The 13,503-nt window shown below is 52.7% G+C and overlaps 1 protein-coding gene across 6 annotated transcripts in view; it reads left to right on the top strand.

The window, feature by feature from the left end:
• The window catches only part of EPC1 (enhancer of polycomb homolog 1), a 387,306-nt gene that overhangs the window by 252,284 nt on the left and 121,519 nt on the right, over positions 1-13,503 (top strand). For all 6 annotated transcript variants that reach the window (XR_004538164.1, XR_004538165.1, XM_033931500.1 and 3 more), the window contains 2 exons: positions 2,848-2,937; positions 3,025-3,173. Coding sequence is in view for 4 of the 6 variants with exons in the window: in XM_033931500.1 (XP_033787391.1) it covers positions 2,848-2,937; positions 3,025-3,173 (239 nt within the window). In the remaining 2 variants the exon portion in view is untranslated. The remainder of the gene's footprint in view (positions 1-2,847; positions 2,938-3,024; positions 3,174-13,503) is intronic.

Raw genomic sequence — 13,503 nt, 5'->3', positions numbered from 1 at the left:
GATGGATTTGGCAGTGGCTCAGGTCACTAAACGTACCTCCTTGCCCTAGGCTGGAGGGATTGTCCTGACGGATGCCCTGGACCGATAACTAGATTTTGTTATCCCAGGACAAGCAGGCCTATATTCTCACTGATGGGTGACGTCACCACGGAGCCCTTGGTACGGACCACTTTAAGAACTTAGAAAGTTCTTGAATCCCTACTGCGCATGCGCGAGTGCCTTCCCGCCCGCCGGAGGCGTGCGGTCCGTCAGTTATTTAGTTTCCGCGGAGAAAGTCAGTTGCTCTTTGTGCTTGTGTGTCAATCTTTTCTTTCTTTTCTTTTCTTTTGTTTAAAAAAAAATAAAATAAAATAAAATTTTTTTTTTACTTTTTCGCTTTCGCGAACACGGCCCGGCGGGGCCTTTTACCAATCTCAAGCCTTTTCTTTTGATTTGGCTGAGGCAGTTTTTTCCTCGATGTCCCGACCATCGACAGGCTTCAAAAAGTGTGAACGCTGCGCTCGTCCAATTTCGTTGACGGATCCACATCATTGGTGCCTTCAGTGCCTTGGGCCGGATCATCGGGTTGAGGCTTGCGCACGCTGTTCCACTTTACAGAAAAGAACATTGAAAAATCGTCAACTTCAGCAACAATTGTTATTCAGTACCAGCATGGAAGGCGATGCTGCATCAGCCCGGGTAGCAGAGGCTACGCCGAAGTCATCGTCTCAGCACTCGACATCACAAGATTCTCCATTGGTGTCAGTGAGTAAGCCAGCTAAGAAGCCTTCCCCTTCTTTTCAGGGTCTCAGGTCACTAGTGCAGTGAGTCAAATTCTGCCGACCTCGAGACATGCTAAGAAGCGCTCCGCTCCAATAGAGGTTATATCTCCTTCTGTTATGCTCAGGCTGGGCTACAACTGGGGAGTCATGTCATAGCCCATAAAGTCAGCGCTATGGCAGCTTCAGTTGCTTTTCTTTGCTCCACTCCTATTGATGAAATCTGTAGAGCTGCTACTTGGTCCTCTGTTCACATATCCACATCACACTTGTGTCTGGAATCATATTTCAGATGGGATAGGCACTTTGGCCAAACAGTATTGCAAAATTTATTTTCTTAATTGGCCAACTCTCCCTCCTTCCCATTCTAGTAAGCTAGGGAGTCCCACATGTGAGAATATGCTGCCTGCTTGTCCTGGGATAAAGCACAGAAAAGAATTGAGTCGAGTACAATCCCCAGAAAAGAAGAAAATGCAGGTACTTACCGTAACAGGTGTTATCCAGGGACAGCAGGCAGATATTCTCACAACCTACCCACTTCCCCTGGTTGGCTTCTTAGCTTGCTAAACGAACTGAGGAGCCGCGAGCTACGTCGGGTGGGAATGCACGCTTGCATGCGCTGTGTGGGCTATCGCAAACTTTCTAAAAATCTTAGTGGCGAAGCACTTTTAAAGTGTTTGTACTGGAGCTCCATGGATGACATCACCCACATGTGAGAATATCTGCCTGCTGACCCTGGATAACACCTGTTACGTTAAGTAACTGCTTTTTCTTCTTTTCTGGGGATTGCATTTTCAATAAAAATTATTCAAACAAAAAACATGACAGTACACTTGGTATATGTCTGTAGCTAGTTCCATAGATGATGCCACTCACATGTTGAGAATTATATGCCTGCTGTCCTTGGAGAACACCTGCTACAGATACGCAATTTTGCCTTATCTTCTCACTGTTAGAGCTGGACTCTCCTGAGCAGGGTTGAGAAACTTTGATTTAGTTGTGTAAAATCAGAAAATTCTTCAACCCAGCACAATTCAGACTAATTGTCCAATCCCTAGTCTTAGGTCTGCTAGACTACTGCAACTCCCTCTATCTTCCTTGTCCAGCCACTATGATAAAAAGACTCCAGACTATACAAAACACCGCCCTCAGACTGATCTACTCACTTAGAAAATATGATCACATAACAACTGCCTTCTTAGACTCTCACTGGTTACCCATACAAGCACGAATTCAATTCAAATTCCACTGCCTATTATTCAAAGCGTTACACGGCTCTTCCCCCTCCTACCTAAACAACCGCTTAAACCAGATCTCCACCTCAAGACACAGAAGAACCCCGAACCCTTTTACCTTCCCCCCACTCAAAGGCACACAACGCAAGAAAATGTTTGACAACCTTCTGGCAACACAAGCAGCAAAACTCAACCATTCCATCTCCAATCTGCTGACAACATCGGACGACTTCAAAACATTCCGAAAAGAAATCAAAACCCTGCTTTTCAAAAAATTCATCCAAATATCTTAACCCCTCTTCACCTACCTCCAGATAATTCACCTACCTCCAGATAATTCTTCCCCAAGTAACCCACCTAAACACCTTCCAAGCAAACAGACCCCTAAAATAGATGATAATCTTACCTACCCTAACTATTCTATTTGTCTATATCACACAGTTCGGCACTGTCATTTTACTATCCAACCCCTAAGTTCCCCTAGGATTCTATCCAGCTATCTCTCCTCTGTTAAAAAAAAAAAAATTGTATCTTCACTGGAAAATGTCCAGTCAAATCTTTTGTAATCCACCTTGAACTGCAAGGTATAGGCGGAATAGAAATCCGTAATGTAATGTAAGGAAGCTTATACTGCCTTCTCTTCTCTACATATATTGTGGATAATAAAGAATTCTGATTTCTTCTAATGTTACTCTGGTACCTTTTCTGATTACTATATACTGTATGCATTTTAACAGTATTAAAAAAAAAAATAGAAGGCTGCAAGTAACATATGTCAGGGATGGTATGATATTCTTGTATGCAGTTTTGTTGAAGGATCTTCTGCTGAATATTATTGTTGTCTTTTCTTATAGGTTTTGTCTGGTTCTTCAGAAGCTGAGGAAGAAAATGATCCAGATGGTTCTTTTGCTTTCCGTAGGAAAGCAGGCTGTCAGTACTATGCTGTAAGTGATAATTCTGTTATCTTTATTAAAATGATCAAAAGAGAGTGTGCTCCATTCGGCTAGTGTAACTATTTTTTATCTTTCAAGCCTCATTTGGACCAAACAGGCAACTGGCCATGGTGTAGCCCTGAACAGGGAGGATTAGGAGATGTGCGTTATAGATACTGCCTAACTACCCTCACTGTACCGCAGAGGTGTATTGGATTTGCACGAAGACGGGTTGGTCGTGGTGGAAGGTAAGTTGTTTGTTTTTACTTTTACTTATATAAAACGTTAATGTTCAAATAATGACTTAACAGTAAAAAGACAAAAGCAACCTTTTTCTAATAGTTGAGTATGAACAAGAGAATAACACGGTGAAAAAATTTGTCCCCGTCCCCGTGACCACCGTCCCTGTGACCATTGTGCCCGCCCCATCCCCGTGACCACTGTCCCTGCCCCATCCCCCTACGACTACTATCCAAGCAGCATCCATACAAGCCTCAGTACTGCAATATTGCTAGATTGGATTTTTAGCAAATTTTTATTTTTATTTTTTTTCAAAATGTTCCCCGCACTTCCAAAACTGCAATTATCCCAGGACAAGCAGGCAGCATATTCTCACATGTGGGTGACGTCATCCACGAAGCCCCGATGCGGACAGCTTTTCAAGCAAACTTGATTGAAGATTTCAAGTTTGCTAGTGCTGCACCACGCATGTGTGTGCCTTCCTGATCCACTAGAGGGCGCATCCCCTCCTCATGGTCTTCAGTTCTTAGTTTTCCGCGGAGCCAGAAAGCCCTGTCTCTCTTATCTGCGTTCTTCTAAGTGCCTTTCTAGCACCGCAGCTTCTTTATTTTGTTAGGGAGTCGCTGTGCGGTTGTTGATTGATCGTGTATTTCTTTGTTTCAAAAAAAAAAAAAAAAGAACTTTTTATTGTGTTTCTGCTGGTTCCACCGGCAGGCCCTTCTTGGGCCTCAGCCATGCGGTTAGGCCTCATTTGACTGCAGCTGTATTTTCTTCTTCCCTGGCCTCTCTCTGGCCTCACCTCGTGTGAGAAAGATGGCCGGGACCCTTTTTCCTTCGTTGGAATCGGACTGAGTAGCTTCGATCCCCGGTAAGTCTTCTTTCTTTCTTTCTGTTCTTCTAGCTGTGTTACCTCGGTAATACCACCGGCTGAGTCTCAGGCATTCCAGGCATCGAGTGCAGTCGTGCCCGCCTCTACGAGACCTTCGAAACGTGCCTCCTTTCATGGGAATACTCATCTCGAGGTTGCCCTTTATGGAGCGCACTGCTGCACCTTTATTACCAGTTTCATTGGTACGGTGCCGACTTCTGAACCTCGATGTGCCTCGACGTCGACTGGAGCTTCGTGCCTCGACATCGACTGGGGCTTCGTGCCTCGACGTCGACTGGGGCTTCGTACGTCGACTGAGGCTTCGTGCCTCGATGTCGACTGGGGCTTCGTGCCACGACGTCGACTGGGGCTTCGTGCCTCGACGTCGACTGAGGCTTCGTGCCTCGACGTCGACTGGGGCTTCGTGCCTCGACGTCGACTGGGGCTTCGTGCCTCAACGTCGACTGGGGCTTCGTGCCTCGACGTCGACTGGGGCTTCGTGCCTCGACGTCGACTGGGGCTTCGTGCCTCGACGTCGACTGAGGCTTCGTGCCTCGACATCGACTGGGGCTTCGTACGTCGACTGAGGCTTCGTGCCTCGACGTCGACTGGGGCTTCGTGCCTCGACGTCGACTGAGGCTTCGTGCCTCGACGTCGACTGGGGCTTCGTGCCTCGACGTCGACTGAGGCTTCGTGCCTCGACGTCGACTGGGGCTTCGTACGTCGACTGAGCCTTTGTGCCTCGACCTCGACTGGGGTTTGGTGCCTCGACGTCGACTCCGGCTTTGTGCCTCGACGTCGTTTGAGGCTTTGTGCCTCGACATCGTTTGAGGCTTTGTGCCTCGACGTCGACTGGGGCTTCGTGCCTCGACGTCGACTGGGGCTTCGTGCCTCGACGTCGACTAGGGCTTCGTGCCTCGACGTCGACTGGGGCTTCGTGCCTCGACGTCGACTGGGGCTTCGTGCCTCGACGTCGACTGGGGTTTCGTGCCTCGACGTCGACTGGGGCTTCGTGCCTCGACGTCGACTGGGGCTTCGTGCCTCGACGTCGACTGAGGCTTCGTGCCTCGACGTCGACTGGGGCTTCGTGCCTCGACGTCGACTGGGGCTTCGTGCCTCGACGTCGACTGAGGCTTCGTGCCTCGACGTCGACTGAGGCTTCGTGCCTCGACGTCGACTGGGGCTTCGTGCCTCGACGTCGACTGGGGCTTCGTGCCTCGACGTCGACTGGGGCTTCGTGCCTCGACGTCGACTGGGGCTTCGTGCCTCGACGTCGACTGGGGCTTCGTACGTCGACTGAGGCTTCGTGCCTCGACGTTGACTGGGGCTTCGTGCCACGACGTCGACTGGGGCTTCGTGCCTCGACGTCGACTGGGGCTTCGTGCCTCGACGTCGACTGGGGCTTCGTGCCTCGACGTCGACTGGGGCTTCGTGCCTCGACGTCGACTGGGGCTTCGTGCCTCGACGTCGACTGGGGCTTCGTACGTCGACTGAGGCTTCGTGCCTCGACGTCGACTGGGGCTTCGTGCCTCGACGTCGACTGGGGCTTCGTGCCTCGACGTCGACTGGGGCTTCGTGCCTCGACGTCGACTGGGGCTTCGTGCCTCGACGTCGACTGAGGCTTCGTGCCTCGACGTCGACTGGGGCTTCGTGCCTCGACGTCGACTGGGGCTTCGTGCCTCGACGTCGACTGGGGCTTCGTGCCTCGACGTCGACTGGGGCTTCGTGCCTCGACGTCGACTGGGGCTTCGTGCCTCGACGTCGACTGGGGCTTCGTACGTCGACTGAGCCTTTGTGCCTCGACCTCGACTGGGGTTTGGTGCCTCGACGTCGACTCCGGCTTTGTGCCTCGACGTCGTTTGAGGCTTTGTGTCTCCACATCGTTTGAGGCTTTGTGCCTCGACGTCGACTGAGGCTTCGTGCCTCGACATCGACTGGGGCTTCGTACGTCGACTGATGCTTCGTGCCTCGACGTCGACTGGGGCTTCGTGCCTCGACGTCGACTGGGGCTTCGTGCCTCGACGTCGACTGAGGCTTCGTGCCTCGACGTCGACTGGGGCTTCGTGCCTCGACGTCGACTGGGGCTTCGTGCCTCGACGTCGACTGAGGCTTCGTGCCTCGACGTCGACTGGGGCTTCGTACCTCGACGTCGACTGGGGCTTCGTACGTCGACTGAGGCTTCGTGCCTCGACGTCGACTGGGGCTTCGTGCCACGACGTCGACTGGGGCTTCGTGCCTCGACGTCGACTGGGGCTTCGTGCCTCGACGTCGACTGGGGCTTCGTGCCTCGACGTCGACTGGGGCTTCGTGCCTCGACGTCGACTGGGGCTTCGTGCCTCGACGTCGACTGGGGCTTCGTGCCTCGACGTCGACTGGGGCTTCGTACGTCGACTGAGGCTTCGTGCCTCGACGTCGACTGGGGCTTCGTGCCTCGACGTCGACTGGGGCTTCGTGCCTCGACGTCGACTGGGGCTTTGTGCCTCGACGTCGACTGGGGCTTCGTGCCTCGACGTCGACTGAGGCTTCGTGCCTCGACGTCGACTGGGGCTTCGTGCCTCGACGTCGACTGGGGCTTCGTGCCTCGACGTCGACTGGGGCTTCGTGCCTCGACGTCGACTGAGGCTTCGTGCCTCGACGTCGACTGAGGCTTCGTGCCTCGACGTCGACTGGGGCTTCGTGCCTCGACGTCGACTGGGGCTTCGTACGTCGACTGAGCCTTTGTGCCTCGACCTCGACTGGGGTTTGGTGCCTCGACGTCGACTCCGGCTTTGTGCCTCGACGTCGTTTGAGGCTTTGTGCCTCCACATCGTTTGAGGCTTTGTGCCTCGACGTCGACTGAGGCTTCGTGCCTCGACATCGACTGGGGCTTCGTACGTCGACTGATGCTTCGTGCCTCGACGTCGACTGGGGCTTCGTGCCTCGACGTCGACTGGGGCTTCGTGCCTCGACGTCGACTGAGGCTTCGTGCCTCGACGTCGACTGGGGCTTCGTGCCTCGACGTCGACAGGGGCTTCGTGCCTCGACGTCGACTGAGGCTTCGTGCCTCGACGTCGACTGGGGCTTCGTACGTCGACTGAGCCTTTGTGCCTCGACCTCGACTGGGGTTTGGTGCCTCGACGTCGACTCCGGCTTTGTGCCTCGACGTCATTTGAGGCTTTGTGCCTCGACGTCGACTGGGGCTTTGTGCCTCGACGTCGACTGAGGCTTCGTGCCTCGACGTCGACTGAGGCTTCGTGCCTCGATGTCGACTGCGGCTTGGTGCCTCGACGTCGACTGCGGCTTGATGCCTCGACGTCGACTGCGGCTTGGTGCCTCGACGTCGACTGTGGCTTGTTGCCTCACTGCCGCTTGAGGCCTTGTGCCTCGACATAGGATGCGGCTTGGTGCCTTGACGTCGTCTAAGGCTTTGTGCTTCGACTTTCTGCCTCGATGTCGACTGGGGCTTGGTGTCTCGATGTCGACTGAGGCTGGGTGTCTCGACGTCGACGGATGCTTTGTACCTTCGACGTCGGCTGCGGCCGTGTGCTCCGCGTCAGTTGACGCTTGTGCTTCGACGTCGCCTGAGGCTTGTGCCTCGACGTCGACTGAGGCTGGGGGCCTCATTGTCGGCTGGAGCTCTGTGCCTCGTCGTTGCCGAGGCTTCGTGTCTCGCCGTCGACTGGAGCTTTGTGACTTGACGTCGCTTGGGGCTTTGTGCCCTTTGGTTGGCTGTGGCCTTGTGTCTCGATGTCGACTGTGGCTTGGTGCCGCAACGTCGCTGGGGGCTTTATACCTCGGCAGCGGCTGAGGCTTTGCGCCTCGGCGTCGACTGCAGGTTTGCGCCCCGTTATCGACGGGGGCTTAGTGCCTCGACATCGTTTGGGGCTCTGTGCCTCGGCGTCTCCGGCTCCTGTTCGAAAGGGTTCCCCGCTTTCTCTTCGGTTCATTCCGGGCAACCGTGACGGAATCTTGTAGTACGGATTTTGGTTTCCTGGAGGAGACTCTCTCCCCGCTCCGACTCTATTGCTCCTGCCATGCGTCCTCTCGCTTGGCGCAGAGTGTGGCTGAGGATCCGAACCTCCAGGATCGTCTCGCCACTTTTACTTGCGTGAGTTCTGCGCTTCTTGAGGCCTCTCTTGCGGTGGCCACTAACCGCCTCTCAGAACGCGACCGGTCCTTCGCCTATCGGGACGCCTTCAGCTGCATCCCGTCTGCCTTGGTGGTTTGAACTCCTTCTCCGGAGGTGCCCTCCGGATACCTTTCTTGTGTTATCTCGGCCTCCGCAGCAGCCGTAATAGCTGCAGCAGCGCCGGGTTATGGTCCAGCCCCCGGCTTCGGCGACTCCTGGCCGTCTTTTTGACTATTCTCGCATAGTCTCCGGGCTGCTCTCCTTCTGGGGATTCCTCCCCTCCCTTCGGGAGGGGTGTCTCCGTGTCTACGCACCGTAAGTATAGTCTCACTTCTGTTGGTTGGGCATTCCCATCCCATCTGTGTCTGGTCCTGGCCCTTCGTGACCTGCACTAGTTTCTAGTCTGGGAGTGGTTCAGACTCTGCCCGCCCCAGTCTCGGGAGTCCGTCGGGGCGGACCTGGACCCAGTTTGTCTGTGCTCCTTCTTGTCTCGGCCTCAGGGGGAGGCCCTTGTTTGTTTATGCCGGAAGGTGGCCCCTTTGTCCTCGGTCCGCCTCCGGTCTTTTCTGCCTCGGCAGGCCGCCTGTCTGCGCTTGAGTCAGCTGGTGTCTCCGCGGTCTTCGGCCTCGGCCGAGCTGATGCTGATCCTTTTGGGATCATGGGTCTCCACGGTTCATGTCCCGATGTTCGCCTGGTTTCATCTTCGTGTTCCCCGCTGGACCCGAGCATCTCAGTGATGGCAGGATCGGGATCCCGCTTCCCAGCACATTGTGGTGCCTCCCTCCTTGACACGCTTGTTTCGTTGGTGGGCCACCTCTTCGTATCCCCGCATCAGAAGGTTCTGCTGATGGACTCCTCGGCATAGGCTTAGGGGTGCACCTCGACGGCCTTCGGACTCAGGGTCTTTGGTCGGGTGCGGACCGTCGCAGTCGCATCAATCTGCTGGAGCTCTGGGCCATTTATAATGCCGTGGTGGATTTTCGTTATTGGTTGCAAGATTGCGGGGTCCTGGTGCATCCCGACATCCCGGTGGCGATGTATTCTGTGACCAAGCCAGGGTGTACAGGTTCCCTGTTACCTTGCAGGGAAGCCCTTCGTCATTGGCAGGGGGCGTTACACCACTACTTCTTTCTTCGGGCGGTGTATTTCCAGGGCGAGCAGCATTGTCTGGTGGACACGTTGAGTCGCCCTTCTCGGCCGCATGAATGGTCGCTCCATTCTCAGACTCTGCGGCATGTGGTTGTTCGGTGGGGAACCCCACAGGTAGTTCTGTTCACTTCGCCCCTCACTCACTGGTTGCCTCAATATTGCTTGAGGATGTTCTCCTGGGTTCGCATCGAGGTGGATGCTTTCCTTCTCGATTGGATGGGCAGGTTCCTCTATGCGTTCCCTCCCTTTACTCTGATTCTCAGATCTTTGATGCACCTCCTGTCAGGCTGCGCCACCATGCTCTTGCTGGCTCCTCTGTGGCCCTGACAGCTGTGGTTCTCCCTGCTCCTTCAGCGTGTCAGGGAGCCTCTGCTTCTACCTATGTTCCCTTCTCTGCTGTCTCAGTGTTGAGGTTTCTGTTGCCTCCCAATCTGCAGTCTCTACACTTATCAGCTTGGTTCCTCGCAAAGTGCCTCCCTCCTTCTGTTTCTCTCAGTCGGTGGGGATATTCTCGAGGCTTCACGTATGGGCTCCACTCGGCAATGCTTTTCCCAGAAATGCTCCTGATTTGCTGCGTGGTGTGCTGAGCACTGCATGGATCCACTCTCTGCCTCCTTGCTTTCAGTGCTGGATTATCTGTTCCGCTTGTCTCGGTCTGGTCTCAAATCGACATCTATCCGAGTCCACCTCTGTGCGATTGCTGCCTTTCCTCGGCCGCTGGATGGGAAGCTGCTCTCCGTCCATCCGACAGTTTCCCGCTTTCTGAAGGGTCTCTTCAATGTTCATCCTCCGCTCAAGCCCCCTCCGGTGGTTTGGGATCTTAGGGTGGTCCTGGCTCAATTGGTGAAACCTCCGTTTGAACCCATTGATAACGCTCTTTTGATCTGTTTCACCTGGTGGGTGGTATTCCTGGTTGGCATCTGTTCCTAGAGTCCGTGAGCTGCAACCTCTGGTTGCGGACCCGTCTTCTGCTGTATTTTATCAGGACACAGTGGTCCTGCGTACTCATTCCAAGTTCTTGCCCAAGAAGGTTTCGGACTTTCATCTCAATCGTTCCATTGTTGTTTCGGTCTTTTTTCCGAAGCCCCACTCTCATCCTGGCGTGGTGGCGCTTCATACGATTGATTGTAAGAGGGTGTTGGCTTTTTATCTTCAACGCACTCAGTCTCATCGGACGGTTCCTCAATTGTTTTTGTCCTTCGACCCTACTCGGGTGGGACGCCTTGTTTCCCAGCGCACCTCGTCCAACTGGTTGGCTGCTGGTATTTCCTTTTGCTACGCTCAGGCTGGTCTCGCGCTGCATGGTCGAGTCCCAGAACATAGAGTCCGAGCGATGGCGGCTTCTGTAGCTTTCCTCAGGTCAACGCCTATCGAGGAGATTTGCAAGGCTGCCACTTGGTCTTCGGTTCATTGTTTCACCTCCCACTACTGACTGGATACTCTGTCCAGGAGCGACGGCCGGTTTGGCCAGTCGGTTTTGCGTAATCTGTGTTCTTGAATTGCCAACTTCCCTCCGTCCCTTTTTGGTTAGCTTGGAGGTCACCCACATGTGAGAATATGCTGCCTGCTTGTCCTGGGATAAAGCACAGTTACTTACCGTAACAGGTGTTATCCAGGGACAGCAGGCAGATATTCTCACAACCCGCCCGCCTCCCCAAGGTTGGCTTCTTTGCTAGCTATCTAAACTGAAGACCATGAGGAGGGGATGCGCCCTCTAGTGGATCAGGAAGGCACACACATGCGTGGTGCAGCACTAGCAAACTTGAAATCTTCAATCAAGTTTGCTTGAAAAGCTGTCCGCATCGGGGCTCCGTGGATGACGTCACCCACATGTGAGAATATCTGCCTGCTGTCCCTGGATAACACCTGTTATGGTAAGTAACTGTGCTTTTTTGCATCAAAACTGGTTAGTGGAGTCATTGGGCTCTTTGCCACAAATTCATGCCAGGAGTATGCAAATTTGACACCTCAGGATCGGCCTTGTTCCACATGCTGAATGGCATGGTCCAGAGAGGTGGGAACTGCCACCTTAACCTCTCCTAAGCTTAGATATGTGAATTAAAGGGCAGTCAGCCCATTGGGACAGCCTTTTCTATTTTGGGGGACTGGAAAATCAGACAGATTCGTTTGACAGGACACGGATGCCCCACAGCCCCAAAAGCGTAAGCTAGAGGGTGACTCCACGCACTATGGTCCAGAAGATTTATCAGACTTTCTGATATTTTTATGGAATGCCTTTCATCTCTTACGCAGTCTCGCTGTACCTCTGTCTCCTCTGGGCATTACTTTGTTACAGTCTGCCACTTTTCAGGACTGGGGCGACCTCTCTTCAGGTGACACTGATGACGATGACCATTTTGCAGATCCCTTATTTTCGGGGGATGCTCTTCCTGTGGCTGGGGACCCGGAAGCATATGCCTGCTCTTTAGATTCTGCTCTGGCTTTGGAGCCACTGGACAATCTCATGGTTCTGCGCACATTTTAAGTCTGCTGCCTTACCGGAACTTCATTTGGAGTCTGCATGAGTTGCATTTATTCACTCAGCCAGCTCCCTCAACTTCCTCCTCTCTTATGTGTGGCGTGAGAGCTCAGTCCTCAGCCTTTCCCTGGCATCCTGATCTTGGAACAGTGGGATTCACTGGAGGGGGCTCTCAGGGTAGTGGGAGGGGAGAGTGTGACGCAGTGGGAGGAGAGAGTGTGGCGCAGTGGTTAAAGCTACAGCCTCAGCACCCTGGGGTTGTGAGTTCAAACCCATGCTACTCCTTGTGACCCTGGGCAAATCACTTAATCCCCCCATTGCCCCAGGTACATTAGATAGATTGTGAGCCCACCGGGACAGACAGGGAAAAATGCTTGAGTGCCTGAATAAATTCATGTAAACCGTTCTGAGCTCCCCTGGGAGAACGGTATAGAAAAATAAATATTCTAGCTGTATTCTATGGCACAGGAATATCTGCAGCTCTTCAGTCAGCCTAAAGTGAATTCCTTGGTTGGCAGATGCAATGGGCTCCCCAGCCCTGGAGACTGGTATAGTACAGTTACTTACCTGTGACAGGTGTTATCCAGGGACAGCAGGCAGATATTCTCACAGATGGGTGACATCATCCATGGATGATCCACTTTTCCAATATGAACAGTGCTGTCGCTTTAACTTCTTAGAAGTTTCAAGACTGCCTGTTCTGCACGTGTGCGAGTGCCTTCTCGCCCAACGTCAGTTTACAGGACCATCAGTTCAATAGAAAAGCTAAGAAGCCAACTAAGGGAGGAGGGAGGGTTGCGAGAATATCTGCCTGCTGTCCCTGGTAATACCCGTTAGGTAAATAACTGTGCTTTATCCCAAGACAAGCACAAGGCAGCATATTCTCACAGATGGGACTCCCTAGCTACTAGGAATGGGATGGACGGAGTTAGTGATTAATAGAGAATACTTTTTCTTCTTTATTTTTTGGCCGAACTGATTGTCTCATTTGGAATTAAGCTCCAGACAAAAATGGGTTGTGAAAGCATGGTGTGGGAACTTGAGTTTGCTTCATAAATGACCACAATGAAGGAGTAATGGAGTAACAAGTTTATTATTAGGTGTTTATATACTGCCTATCAAGGTTATCTAAGCGGTTTTACAATCAAGTACTCAAGCATTTTCCCTGTCTGTCCCGGTGGGCTCACAATCTATCTAACGTACCTGGGGCTATGGAGGTCTGAATGATTTGCCCAGGGTCACAAGGAGCAGCACAGGGTTTGAACCCACAATACTGCTGTTATTTAATGCAATGGAGCACTATTGCCCAGTGGCAGCCCCGCCCGAACATGGTGGCATGATATGTATTCCTTTGACTAAGGAGAAATTGACTTCTTGGATATCGAAGTTCCTAGTCTGTTGGGAATAAAGGACAGTAATAGACGAGTTGTAGTTTGGAAAGGTGTAGTTCAATGTAGGCAGCAAGCCAAGCCATGTTTACAGTCAAAGTGAAGTACAGTTCTCCTAGGGAAGACACTACGGTCTGGAGAAGAAGTTTTGTACTTCTATAGAGTGGCTGAGATGAATATTGGAGGTTACCTTTAGTAGGAAGTTGAGATGAGTGAGAAGAACAATTCTGTCTTAAGAAATGATGAGTAAAGTGGACCATGTATTAAAGATCAAAATCCACTGGATCTGTGCACAGAAAGGATCCAATGGTTGAAGACTAATAGCTAAGTAATGTGCTGTAGAGAT

Source organism: Geotrypetes seraphini, chromosome 2, assembly GCF_902459505.1.
Source record: "Geotrypetes seraphini chromosome 2, aGeoSer1.1, whole genome shotgun sequence".
Classification (NCBI taxonomy): domain Eukaryota; kingdom Metazoa; phylum Chordata; class Amphibia; order Gymnophiona; family Dermophiidae; genus Geotrypetes; species Geotrypetes seraphini.
This window is presented reverse-complemented; position numbering and strand designations above follow the sequence as displayed.